The 13,148-nt window shown below is 48.2% G+C and overlaps 1 protein-coding gene across 2 annotated transcripts; it reads left to right on the top strand.

Annotated features, from left to right (window-relative positions):
- The first annotated feature begins 7,564 nt into the window (after positions 1-7,564).
- LOC125150398 (olfactory receptor 13C7-like) lies at positions 7,565-9,986 on the top strand. 2 transcript variants are annotated; one of them, XM_047830281.1, is made up of 2 exons: positions 7,565-7,585; positions 9,060-9,986. In XM_047830281.1, exons 1-2 carry the CDS (start codon positions 7,565-7,567, stop codon positions 9,984-9,986), a joined length of 948 nt encoding a protein of 315 aa, XP_047686237.1. The 2 variants fall into 2 exon arrangements, with proteins under 2 accessions (XP_047686237.1, XP_047686238.1); XM_047830282.1 differs by lacking the exon at positions 7,565-7,585 and having other exon boundaries at positions 9,036-9,986.
- Positions 9,987-13,148: the final 3,162 nt, after the last annotated feature.

The following is a 13,148-nucleotide window of genomic DNA, read 5'->3' as shown; positions in this document are numbered from 1 at the left end:
GGCCTGTCGCTCACAGGAAGGGAAGCCACTGGAGGGGGGAGGCTGCCAGTTTACAGGAGCAAGGCGAAATGACTGTTTCTGTTGTCATCTGTCCATCTGGATGCTACCAAGCCATAACCAAGGAGGCCATACAGGCCTTATCTCTCAGAGCTGCTCCAGCAACAGGTAGATGCACATTTGTAACATGGGCACATACTCTTTAACTATTGTCTGACTTCCTGGTGTCTCTAAATGACCCTAGGTATAGAGGGGTCCAAAGTACAGCCACAGGTCAAAGCCCATAGAAGCTGCAGCTACTCACGGTGCCTTTGCCAGACCTTGGGGCTTAGTAAGACAACGAGACAAAGGTTAACTGTCGAGGATGAGGCTCGGCCAGGAACCTCAGCCCAGGCAAGGCTGCACCCCAGGGTGAGTTGGTGAGCCATGCAGCTACTAGACCCAACATCCTCTTCTCTGAGCTCCACACTTTCTCCAGGGGGCCCCATGATGACTCTCTCAGGAATTAATGCTGGGTTGCTTTGGGGCCAGGCCCTATCCCAGAAGCAATTTAAAGTTTGGTGAGAGGCTCAGAATTTAGACTTCAATCCCATAGACCCAATTAGGCAATGTTGTGAAGTCTACCCAATGCTGCCCTCTCACTACAAGGAAGTCTCAGCTTAGAACATCCTCTGGCCAGGTAATCAGAGTTCCCCTGGGTTTTGATCACGATAATCAGTTCAAGATGGTTCTGATATTGTCCCCAGAGAGCCTAGAAGGAAAAAGAACTGGGCCTCAGTGGCTCAAATATTCCTGGGAACTTTGGGCCAGATAGATTCCCTGCCCGTCAGCCATCTCCTCCCCTCCATTCCATGACCCAGCGTTCTCTCTCTCTGTCTGTCACTCGTTCTCACTAACCTGCCCACCACTCTGAACAATCGCTATGACCATGTCAAGTACCAAAATGCCAAGTACCAGAGAGCAGGAGCAGGGGACATGATGACCAGAAATGGGCCTTTGCCTTCAGAGAATGGCAGGCACCGCAGGAATATCTAGAGAGCAAGGCATGGCTGACAGGGCCACAGGGTTTTCCAGGAGGCTGTGCACAGGAGGCGCGCGCAGAACTAGCCCAGGATGAAGATAACAGGGATGGGGGAGAGAGGGACAGAAGGAGACATTTAGAAGGAAGAAATGGTGGGATTTAGAGACAGATCTGGGGTGAGAGGTGCAGGAGAGAGAAGAACCAACAGTGGCTAAAATACTGGATGATTACGGAGGAGAGGCTGTCCGGGCTGGTAGGGGTAGGGTGGCTGCAGGGTTGTTTCTGACGTTTCACGCTACGGTTTTGGTATATCTTTAGTGCCCAGCTCATTGGTTACTAGAAATAAGGATATGACTAAGAAATCGTGTCTGTGACTGAGGAGTTTATGGCCTGTCGGATTTGTTATATTTGAGATAATGGTGAGATGTCGATATTAATGAGTTACCGTTAATTTATAACTTTTCTAAATCTCGTCTTACCTAAGGTTCCCCAGGATCCCTTGAGGTAGGTATGAGGGATACTTGGATGTGAGCAGGTAGAGGAACCCTCCATCTCTGGGCCAGAGCACCTTGTATTCGTGATGTCTGACATCTTTGCCCTCTGCTCTCTAAGTGCTAGGAGCCTTTCCTCCTTCACTCTTGGCTTCCTCAGGGTGAGGGGATGTTTCAGAGTTTGTGGGGGAACAGCGGTGCAGGCAGGCCTCGTGGTCGGACAGGTGTTGGAATGTCAACCTGAGTGGCTCCCCCTGGCCCCTCTGTGGCAGAGCTCTGTGTCCCCCAACTCCAGGGCTCTGCCACACTGGGGACTCCGATGTGCCTCACGGACTCCAGCTGGGACTAAATACCCCCTGCTCTCTTCCCTCTGACTCGACTTGAGCTACCACAAGCCTAGCTTCCCACAGCCTTCTCTGTGTTACTGTGGTTTCTCCTTCCTCTCTTTCCTCCCTTATACCAGCTGCTATGTCCTGGTGTTTGAGTTCAAGCTCCTGAGAGACAGATCTAAGGGGTTTGGTTAGTCATCAGGCAGTATAGGCCATCACGGAGTTCACACGTTAACTGCCCCTAAGACAGGTGTCTGCCTGGTCTAGTCAGGTGAGTCCTGGGGCCGTGGTGCTTCACGGTACAGAGCATGGAAACAACGTAAGAGGAAGGAGAACATAGGTATAACCAGTAAGTGAGGCTTCCTGGAAGGAAGCAGCGAATCAGGCAAATGCTGTTTGGATAATCCAGCATTCAGACTTCAGAAATTACACACTTGTGTCTCCACTTAGTGCTCGCTGCATGGAGTGGTCTCCTCTCCATGAAGAGGCAAAGCTTTGGTCCTCTCATGGAGACAGGTTCTCCCTCCGCCTCCTCCCTTTACCATCTTCAGAGAAGTTCTGTTTCTCCGACCTTATACCACTCGACTCCAATCCCAGTTTTATCTCAAAACGGTGGTGGTTCTTTTCTGCCTTCACGGAGAATGTGCTAGAATGATTCCTGACAATGTCAAAGTGTTTTGGCCAAGGTTGAAAAGTTTTGGCTGGGGATCTGGTCACAGATCTAGTGAATTCCATGGGATGTCGTGTCCACGTTTGTCCTCGGGAAGCCACAATTAACAGATGCCTCTCTAGGAAATGCTGGGGCTACTGGGGTTCAGTCTACCCCTTTGGTCAGCTCCACTCATTTTTGGCAAGCTCACGTTTACACACACACACAAACGCATGGAATAAGGATATTTCTGACACACAAAGCTTTGTCTTGGCCAACTAAAACTCAAATATCCCCTGGCTGGTCTGTCTGGGGCTTCCCTAGGCAGTGAGGAGAAATGAAGAGAAACATTTTCAGAACCACTTCAAATCTCAATCACACACTGAGTTAGTAAGAAATCTAGCCCAGTGCTACTCAAGTGTGACTACAGGCAGCACTGGCACCACCTGGGAACTTGTTAATAATGCAGATTCCTGGGCACCTCCTTGGACCTACAGAATCAATCTCTGGTGGTGGGTCCACATGTGTGCCTCTGTTTGTGTATGTGTATGTGTTTTCCTAATCTCTCTTTTTTTAATTTTTTAATATTCATTTATTTTTGAGAGAGAGAGAGAGAGAGAGAGAGAGGGGGAGGGGCAGGGGGGGTGTGGGGTGTGGCGGGGGGTGGGGGGCACAGAATTGGAAGCAGGCTCCAGGCTGTCAGCACAGAGCCTGAAGCGGGGCTCGAACTCACAAACAGTGAGACCATGACCTGAGCAAAAGTCAGATGCCCAACTGACTGAGCCACCCAGGTGCCCCTTCTAATGTCTTTTTTTAAATTTTTAAAAAATGTTTATTTAGTTTTGAGAGAGAGAGAGAGAGAGAGAGAGAGAGAGAGAGACTGAGTGCAAGTAGGGGTGGGGCAGAGAAACAAGGAGACACAGAATTCCAACTAGGCTCCAGGCTCTGAGCTGTCGGTTGCAGAGCCCGACGTGGGGCTTGAACTCATGGACCACAAGATCATGACCTGAGTCAGAAGCCAGAAGTTGGAAACTTAAATGACCGAGTCACCCAGGCGCCCCCTTTTTAACATTTATTTTTGAGAGAGAGAGAGAGAGCGTGAGCAGGTCAGAGGGGAGGGGCAGAGACTTAACCAACTGAGTCACCCAGGCGTCACTCTGATTTCTGTTTTAACAGGTCCTCTGAATTCTCCTGCATACTAATGTCTGAGAAGCACCCGTCTATCTAGACTTCTCCTAGGATTGGAATTCTGGTTATTCCTTTTAAGCAATCGAACCGGAGGGAGGTATTTTTTATGAATGGTCAGAGCAGCTGCTGCAATTCCTCTGCCCTGGAGTCAGCTGTGCTTTCGGTCTCCTTGGCCCTTAACTCCTGACCCATGACCCTTGACTGTTCACACCCCTGCTGCCCTCCTCTGGGTCACTTTCTCTGGGGTCTTTCTGTCCTCAGGATCCACTTTCTCAGAGCATCTGCACACTAGAGTGAGTGGGACCCTCGTGGCCCAGAGGTCAGGGAGGTCCTGGAGATACCATGAACTCATGTTGCAGAGACTGCAGCAGTCTCTTACGGTAGTACGGCTGGAATTGGATCCAGACGCGGCAGAGCAATGCCAGCCACTCTAGGTATTTAGTCCACGAGTGTCCTGCACACACATCTCCCTCATCTCTCCCAAACACACTATACCCCCAAATGAATTCATCTTCTCCCCTAAAACCAGCAACTTGGCCAGTGATCTTCAGTGGTGCTGCCATCATCCACCCATTATCTGAGCGATAGATATTGACTCTGCCCTCTTTCCTGCCTGCTCTATGCAACCAAACTCTAGTATTGTATTTTGCATCTACCAAACATTCCTTGAATCTCCATGTTCACCGCCCCTCAGTCCCTTCCTAGTTAATGTCCTTATCTTCACTTGCCTTCAGTGTTTCCCTCTCTTTTTCATTCTGTCCTCCTGCGCCCTGTATCCCTCCACATTGTGCTCAGAAGGATCAACCTCAATGCAAATCTGACCGTGCCAGACCTTTACTTAAAATCCCTAAGTGCCTTGGGACGCCTGGGTAGCTCAGTCGGTAAAGCGGTGGACTCTTGATCTCTGCTCTGATCTTGATCTTAGGGTTGTGAGTTCAAGCCCCGTGTTGGCATGAAATCTACTTTAAAAAAAGATCCCTGGGGCAGCTGGGTGGCTCAGTCGGTTGGGCGTCCGACTTCAGCTCAGGTCACGATCTCGTGGTCTGTGAGTTCGAGCCCCGCGTCGGGCTCTGGGCTGATGGCTCAGAGCCTGGAGCCTGCTTCCGATTCTGTGTCTCCCTCTCTCTCTGCCCCTCCCCCATTCATGTTCTGTCTCTCTCTGTCCCAAAAATAAATAAACGTTAAAAAATAAATAAATAAAAAAAGATCCCTAAGTGCCTCAGTAGCCCCTACGGGAGAAAGTTAGGACTTTCCTCAGCATGCCCCCAAAGACAAACCAGAGTCCAGTCCTGCCTTCCTCCCCATCAGCAGTACCTGCCTTGTGTGCTCCTACAATACTGCATGGCTGGTCGCTCCCCACTCTGGGGGCTCTTTCTCGTTTCTGTGTCTTTGTTTATGCAGCTTCTTCTGCCTGTGACGATTCCCACTCCCCTTTGTCAGGTCAACTGTCACTCACTCATTCCAGTGGTATGCTGGTAAATGTTTAACAACCAGATCTCCAGGTCAAAAAGCCCTGGTCTGGAGCATTTGCTGATTTCTGTGTTGTAAACACTCCCACGATGGCCAATTTCAGGCAACCAACAAAGTCACTGAATGGGAGTTGGGAGGAGATGCACACATTTGGCCAGTGAGTTCCAGCACACGATGGGCTTTGGATCATCTGCTCCAGGAAGTCTGGCCCCCGCCTCCCTCTGGACTCTCACCAGGAGCTGGGCATTCTCCCTCTCCCGCGCCACCTACCTCATTTGGTCATTTTCTTTTCATGTTCCTCTCTTGCCACTAGAGGGCGCAATCCAGAAGGCAGAGACCGCGGTTACTCTGTACATTTCTGCTTCCCGGCAGGGCACACTCAACGATTGTTGGCTGAGTAAAGGAATGTACCCATTCTCTGGACCCATCCCTGTTGGCCACATTCTGTCAGGGACTTTCAAGAGGTTTTAGAGCACATGCACAAATGAAAGAAAGCTGAAAGGACAGTGATTTAAATGGATGCTGGGTGAGGACTGAGGAAGAACACAGCAGGTTGCTTAATCCTATGAGCTGAAAATTTAGAGGGAAAGTATAAGTCTTCTAGTCAGGCTCCTAAAAACCACTGCCAAAGCACAGACTTAGGGTGATGGTGCTTGGCCACCGCACAGCAGAAGAGACTTGGGGATCTGAATGAGTCCTGGAATCACTGCCCAGCAGGCGGTTGGACCCTATTAATGGAATTATGATGTTCAGGGGAAAGAAGGGAGACAGGAAAGAAGGGAGGAGGGGTGGGAGGGAAAAAGGAAGCAGGCAGCAAACTTCCTTCCGTGCCTTCAGCATAATTGGATCTTGGGGATGTTATCCCAGAAGAATACAAAGTTTCTAGACTGAGTACAACTCACTTTCCAAACTTTAAATGACTTCAGGGACTAAAATGGTCCCAAAGAACAGACTGTAATTTAAATTATCTTCTAAAGGCGATGGCCAGTCCTTTGGAAATTGTGCCCTGAGCGCACGAGGCAGGTGGAGGGGAAAGGACTGACTGGACATTTCACCTGCCTTGTCACACGTTCTGAACTCACCCTGACACTTCAGACCGTTGCTATTTCTGACATGTGGCCTCTTCCCAACCCTTAGGAAACAAAGGGATCATTTGTGTTCACCATGTTTCTGATCCAGGTAAGTGCAGGTTTTGATCACACCAAAATTTTCATTAGCAAGCTTCATTTCTGCCCTCAGACTTGATTGTAACGGAATAGAGGCTCAAGAGGGAGAGAAGCCCCTTTGTTGGTATGGTGTTATTCCCATGGAGTCAAATAAACCCCACAAGTTGCAAAATTTTGTAAGAGAGATCATCTGTTCTCACCCCACTTTGTGCGGAGGGAATAGGGCTTGCCCAGGACCTCACAGCTCATAGTCTTGTGTCCACATTCAGGTGTCCCTTCTTGATTAAAACCAGGGTGGGGGAGGACTCTTCTTCTTCTGTAGTTAATGATTCAAAGGACAGTAATAATCACGAGCCATGTTTCTGGATCTGGTGATGATGGCATGAAGGGAATATTTTCTTCACACAATTGGGGTTCTTGGGAGAGGACTGGTCAACTCAGGCGGGGACTGATTTACTGCCCCAGCACATATGTCACAAGTAGTAGTGTGTCCTGGGCATCCGAGCCATCCCCACGCTGGGAGCCATTCTCAGTACTGAGTGGCCTTGTAGTCAATTCCTGGATGGTACCTTTGCTTCAAAGAGGTATATCAGTGTTTTTAAGATGCTGGCAGAAAAAGGGAGATTGTTGTTTATCTTCATGCTAAAGCCGAGGGATTTGTAGATATTTGGAGGGCTGGCACATGGAAGAGGGATTAAGGTTGCAAAGGAGCAGATTTCAGCTCAGTATCCAAGGAGAAACTTCAAAGGGAACGATCCTCATCAGGAAGCACAGAGTCCCACATCACTCAGGCCATCAAGCACAGGCTGGAGGACCAGGAAGAAGGTGGTAGGGCTATCTGCACTGGAAAGGGAGCACATTGCTAAATAGATCCTAAAGCCCATCGTCAGTAAGCGTTGGCGTGATTATTGTGGTTGCTGCTGCTGTAATTACTTGTTTGCATGACTATTTGCATATCTACTTCCCCCGCTAGATTTTGAGCTCTTTCTTTGAGGTCATGGGCTCTGCCTTTCATTGCTGTGTTCCCACCACCTAGGATTATGCCTGCCCCCAAAGCAGGTGCTCAGTAAATGTGTCAGCCTGAACTGAATTTTGATGGCACTTATTCGGTCACAGCTACAATGTTAAGAACCACTGGAGGAGTGTCTCTGAGCTCCCCAGGTAGATGTGCCCCTGCATAATCAAGGAAGGGCCTCGATTGCTGAGAGAACTTGGCAAGATGGATGCCTGGGAAGTTCATGAATATTTTAGATATGGAGCACATAAAACTGAATGCCCAACACCCTCAGTGTTGCCTACAAGTGAGTTTTTTTTTTAATTGGTTCAGAATAAATCCCAGCTTGGGGAGCTCTCAGAAGTCTGAGGAGAGAGTCAAGCTTTCCAGAAAGAAGAGCTGACAGAGTGGGATGTGGGGCTTTGTGAACAGTCTCAGGGAGAAGCCAGTGCCTCTGGTGCAGACAGCTGGAGAATGAAGAAAAGAAGGGATATGCAGTCTGAACTCTCCATCAGTGTGGCCACTGCGTGCAAGGGGCCCATTTGCTGCCCCAAATGTACAAAAGGATCGACAAGATGTTAAGACCGTGGCACTGTGGTCTGAGCTAATCCTCTCAAAAGGTGACAGCAGGGCAGAGGAGCTGGTGGCTCTCATTTGCCCCAGGAAGAGGGATGCTCGATTTCCTGGTTTTTTCCTGTTGGTTTTAATTTATGTTGTCTTGTCTCCTGCATGCCTTCTTCTTCTTCTTCTTCTTTTTTTTTTAATGTGTGCCAGATGTTGTATTTGCAAAATTCTTTGTGGGAGTGATTCAGAAGACTGGGGTGATGTTACTTCCCTTCAGCCTGCATTTATATTTGCTTCTGATATTTGGAAGCACCAAGAATCTGGGACCACCTCGATCCAATTTCAGGGAAGATCCAATTTTTGGGGAAGATTTGAAGCTGAGCTAGAGCACCTGTAAACAAATGCTTCCCTCTGATTCTTTTACTCCTGTGGTCCTGCCCTTTGGCCCTCCAATGGGAGGAGGTTTCGGTAGAGGCCCTTCACGGTGAGCCGCGGACTTCAAAACCTGGTCCCCTCCTTCAGGAGGCTGGAAGTAGTGCTTCTTAGCCTCTCAGTAGCCACCTCTAGATGCTGCACATGCCTCGGCTGAAACATAGCTTCAAATGCTGGACTTCTCTGAATCCCTGTTCTTTCCCAGAATCATGACCCTGTGGCTCTTTGTTGTTTTACAACCTCGCTCATGCTTAACACAGTGTTTTATATAGTTGTCTAGTTTTTTTTTTAAGTTTATTTACTTATTTTGAGAGAGAGCACGTGTGTGTGAGCTGGAGAGGGGCAGAGGGAGAGTCCCAAGCAGGCTCGGCACTGTCAGTGCAGAGCCCGATGAAGGGCTTGATCCCATGAATTAAATTTGAGATCACGACCTGAGCCAAAATCAAGAGTTGGATGCTTAACTGACTGAGTCACCAGGTGCCCCTAGCTTTTTTTTTTTAATTGTCATATGCAGGAGAGGTAGTCCAAATTATCTCTTCATTCTTACTAGAAGCAGAAGTTAAATACTCTTCTCTACTACGTTTTTCCTAGAATTCTATGAAGATGACCAAATTGTCAGAGCTATTTTCCAGTTGATCAGCAGGGTTGGGATTTTTGCCCTGCTGCCCAGACGCTTTTGGAGTCAGAGAGAGCTGAAATTGACTTCAGAGAGTTCCTGCAGGTGACAGAGGAGATGTACGATGGACAGGTTCAATCAGACCTCCCCTGTGGTGGGGTTCATTCTCCTGGGACTCTCAGCCCATCCAAGGCTGGAGAAAACATTCTTTGTGCTCATTCTACTGATGTACCTGGTGATCCTGCTGGGCAATGGGGTCCTCATCCTGGTGACCATCCTTGACTCCCACCTGCACACACCCATGTACTTCTTCCTGGGGAACCTCTCCTTCCTGGACATCTGCTACACAACCTCCTCTGTCCCCCTCATTCTCGACAGCTTCCTGACCCCCAGGAAAACCATCTCTTTCTCAGCCTGTTTTGGGCAGATGTTTCTCTCCTTTGCCATGGGAGCTACAGAGTGTGTGCTTCTGGGCATGATGTCATTTGATCGCTATGTGGCCATCTGTAACCCCCTGAGATACTCTATGGTCATGAACAAGGCTATATACATACCCATGGCTGCTGGCTCCTGGGCAGCTGGTATCACCAACTCTGTAGTTCAGACATCCCAGGCTATGAGGCTGCCCTTCTGTGGGGACAATGTCATCAATCACTTCACCTGTGAGATCCTGGCTGTCCTGAAGTTGGCCTGTGCTGACATTTCTATGAATGTGATCAGCATGGTTGTGGCTAATGTGATTTTCCTGGGGGTCCCAGTTCTGTTCATTTTTGTCTCTTATGTATTCATCATTGCTACCATCCTGAGGATCCCCTCAGCTGAGGGGAAGAAAAAGGCCTTCTCCACCTGCTCTGCCCACCTCACAGTTGTGGTCGTCTTCTATGGAACCATCCTCTTCATGTATGGGAAGCCTAAATCCAAGGACCCCCTGGGGGAAGATAAGCAGGACCTTTCAGATAAGCTCACCTCCCTTTTCTATGGGGTGGTGACCCCCATGCTCAACCCCATCATCTACAGCCTAAGGAACAAGGATGTGAAGGCTGCCGTGAAGAACCTGGTACATCAATAATACCTGATTGAGTGACTATCAAAGAATTCCAGACTGTCAGAATGCAAGACCTCCAAACTCCTCATTGTGTTCATGGGAAAATGGTAACCCAAAGTAGAGAAAGGAGTTTTGTAAGGTCCATGTTGTAGACCATGTGACTAAGGCAAAAAAGTAAACTCGTTCTCTATCTACTCACCCACCCACCCATCGTTCCATTGACTAATGGAAGCTTCTATCTATGAACCTGGAAGGAAAGAACCTTCACAGTTCTAGAAATGTTGGCTAGTTTTTGGCTTTGTGCACAACCACAGTGACATATCAGAGCTGTTTTATGCTAGTGAAATCTTAGATTCTCTGCCACCAGAAGCTGGTGCATATCTGTGAAGCCTCATCGGTGTGTGCAAGATTAAGAGATAGACACAGAATCTGGTTTTAGTAGAACTGGGCTCTTGGAATATGCTGTGAGGCCCTACGTAGAATTGTTCATCACTGTACATGTTTTGATATTATCCTAGAGGCCTGTGTTCAGTAAGAATAACATGAAAAATAAAATTTGTACCATTGACTGATAGCACCATTGGCAAGAATTCACCATAAGTCTTGGCCCCAGTAAAAGAGGGCTCTTACCTTCAGTATGGAACACTCTGAGGAAGCACAGAGAGATGTCTGCACTCCGCTACCCATACCCCAGGTCTAATCACACACTGGTACAGTCCTGCATGGCTGGGAGTCACAGCCATGTGACTGGGAGTCACTATATGACTCACAGCATCAAACACCATGGGGGTGCCCAGACAATAAGGAGGTCCAAAAAATGTTTTGGGGAAAGCAAAGCGTTATAGTAATCCTCAGTTGCATGGCTATCATCAGCCATTAGTAAGAGTTGCTCTACATTGGTTATGGCACAGGTATGACGGGCTGTGGAGCTACAGGTTTGGACTCTTTGGGTTGCAGCCCTAACAGCATGGAGGTTGGAGGTCATTTTAGGTGGGAGATCTTCAACTGCACAGAAGACAGAATTCTACTCACCCTGGTTTAAGACTAATGTGGATTTATCCAAAAGTAGGGCCAACCTCAGGCAAAGTTAATCAGGCTCTAGCTCCTTTGCTCTGAGATTCTCTTGACTCTTCACTCTTCCATGTGTCAGCTTTGTTCTCAGGCTGACTCTTCTCATGGTCACAAGATGGCTGCTGTAGTCCTGGACCTGCATTTTCCACATTCATTTATGGGATAGAAACCACTGGTGCCTACAACCTGAGAACGAGTGTCCTGAAGTTTGCTCTGACCCAACCGATGGATGCAAACTGCAAACCAATCACAGTGGCAGGTGAGATAAGATTATGCAGATTAACTTAGACCAGCAGCCCCTGCTCTGAAACAGAAGGTGGGGTCAGTCTAACCTAAGTCTATGGCTGCTACACAAAGGAAAATCTGGAGTTGTTAAGAAAGTGGTAGAGGGGCAATGGACCCTGGAAGAGCAGCTGACAAATGTCCACCATTTTCTGGGCCCTGCGTGAGGCTTATTCTGGGAAACCCCTAGGAGGGTAGAATGCCTCTTATTGAATGGTGAAGCAGAATATTCCCAGCCTGGCCAAGTGGAGGCTCAATGTCAGACTAAATCTGATTAAAGAAAATGAATACAAGAATATTCCTGTACATCTGAGTTTTTGTCCTAGATTCACATCTGTCCCTGATATGTTTGTGTCATGTCTCAACTCTGCACCTGAGAAGTCCTGCTGATGGTCTGCCCTTTGAGGTGAATCTTACTCCTCTTTGGCTTTGTAATCTTACAATTTTTCTTTTAGTTTTCCTTTGCCCCATTTTCTCACCCGTTTGGCCTTGGGTGTAGTTTGGGGCTCAGTCCTTTGTGGGATGATGCCAGGCATATATTGAAACACCAACAAGCAAACAAAACAACAAATGGGCAAGCAAACAAGTAAACAAACAAAACCCAGATGAACTAATGACAAAACACGACAGTGGGAGGGACAGTGGTCTGGCTGTTGGAGAAGCAGCCCCTCCCAGGTCTTTTCTCTGGGCCTTGCTGTCTCTCTCCCCAGCCGTGCGTTAATTTGGGACTGGATGGCCTTGAGGTCCTTCCAAGGCTGACCTTCCAAGGTAGTGATTTTAACCCCAGGCTACAAGCATGAGACTAGGGATGGTGAAATGCTACTTTGTGAAAGTCACCTTCCAGTATCATGGCCCCTAGGGCATACTTGCCCTGTGCTGCTTCCTCAACCCCCAGTCCCCTGTGTTTATTATATGTGGCTCACGACACATACAGGAGATGGTGATTATCAGTATTTCCACGTGTGTACTTAGATTTCCCTGAACATAAGCCCCTGTGATCAGATCTCAGGTCCTTTGTCATGGACACTCCCAAAGGTACGTCTGTGCTATTTGCAATTGCACTTGAAAGAGTCTGCTCTTTCCCAGATTCTGGGTGGTGGCAGAGGTTCCTTTCATGGAGTATTGCCTATAAAATGCCAACACTGCCTGCAGAGATTAGGACTTCTGGTGGGCTTTCTCACAGGAGAGAGGAAAGAGAACAGCAGTCTCTACTGAACTTCTCTTTGGGGTTGGGGACAGTGAGAGGGGATACCGTGGAACCTCTCTCCTTGGAAATCCGTAAAATGAGGATCCTACTCTCGTTGAATGGACCACAGTCCTACCCTCCTCACCACCAGAGGTGAGCAGAGATGCCAGCAAGTAGAGGAAAGTGGTTGCACCCCAGGAGAGGAGGGGCAAGGGGACGCAGGGAGAGTCCGGGGCCCTGTGTTGGTGTCTCTGTTGATCTCTCATTCTCCATGCTGTCTGCCTCTGCATTTTCCTTGGTTTCGTGATCTCTACTTCATCTGACTCACTGCGTTAACAATGTGGTTAGAGCAAGTCTTACTAACAGTTAATAAGAGGGATGGAATTGAGCATTATTATAACCCTTTGTTCCCCCACCCCTTTTAAAACATTTTCCTTATAGTCTGGGAACACAATGTTCTGGCTCAGTCAGCCCCAACTCTATAAAAACTTCTGCTCATGAATTCTAGGTGATTTCCCTAATCAACTCAAATACATTCTTAGGGGGAAAAATGGGAAAAAATTTACTGGAGCCTACGCAAGTGAGTATTTGTTCGCATAACTAAAAGAGCAAAACTAAACAGATGGAGATGAAAGTTCACTGAAGAG

Source organism: Prionailurus viverrinus, chromosome D4, assembly GCF_022837055.1.
Source record: "Prionailurus viverrinus isolate Anna chromosome D4, UM_Priviv_1.0, whole genome shotgun sequence".
NCBI classification, from domain to species: Eukaryota; Metazoa; Chordata; class Mammalia; order Carnivora; family Felidae; genus Prionailurus; species Prionailurus viverrinus.
The sequence above is the reverse complement of the archived record's forward strand: the minus strand, read 5'-3'. Positions and strand labels throughout refer to the sequence as shown.

Bases quoted from the DNA above. Each gene is read 5' to 3' on its own strand.
- LOC125150398 (XM_047830281.1), top strand. From the start codon at position 7,565: ATGGAGCACATAAAACTGAAT. The intron at 7,586-9,059 runs GCCCAACACCCT...AGGTTCAATCAG, and splicing joins TGGAGCACATAAAACTGAAT to ACCTCCCCTGTGGTGGGGTT.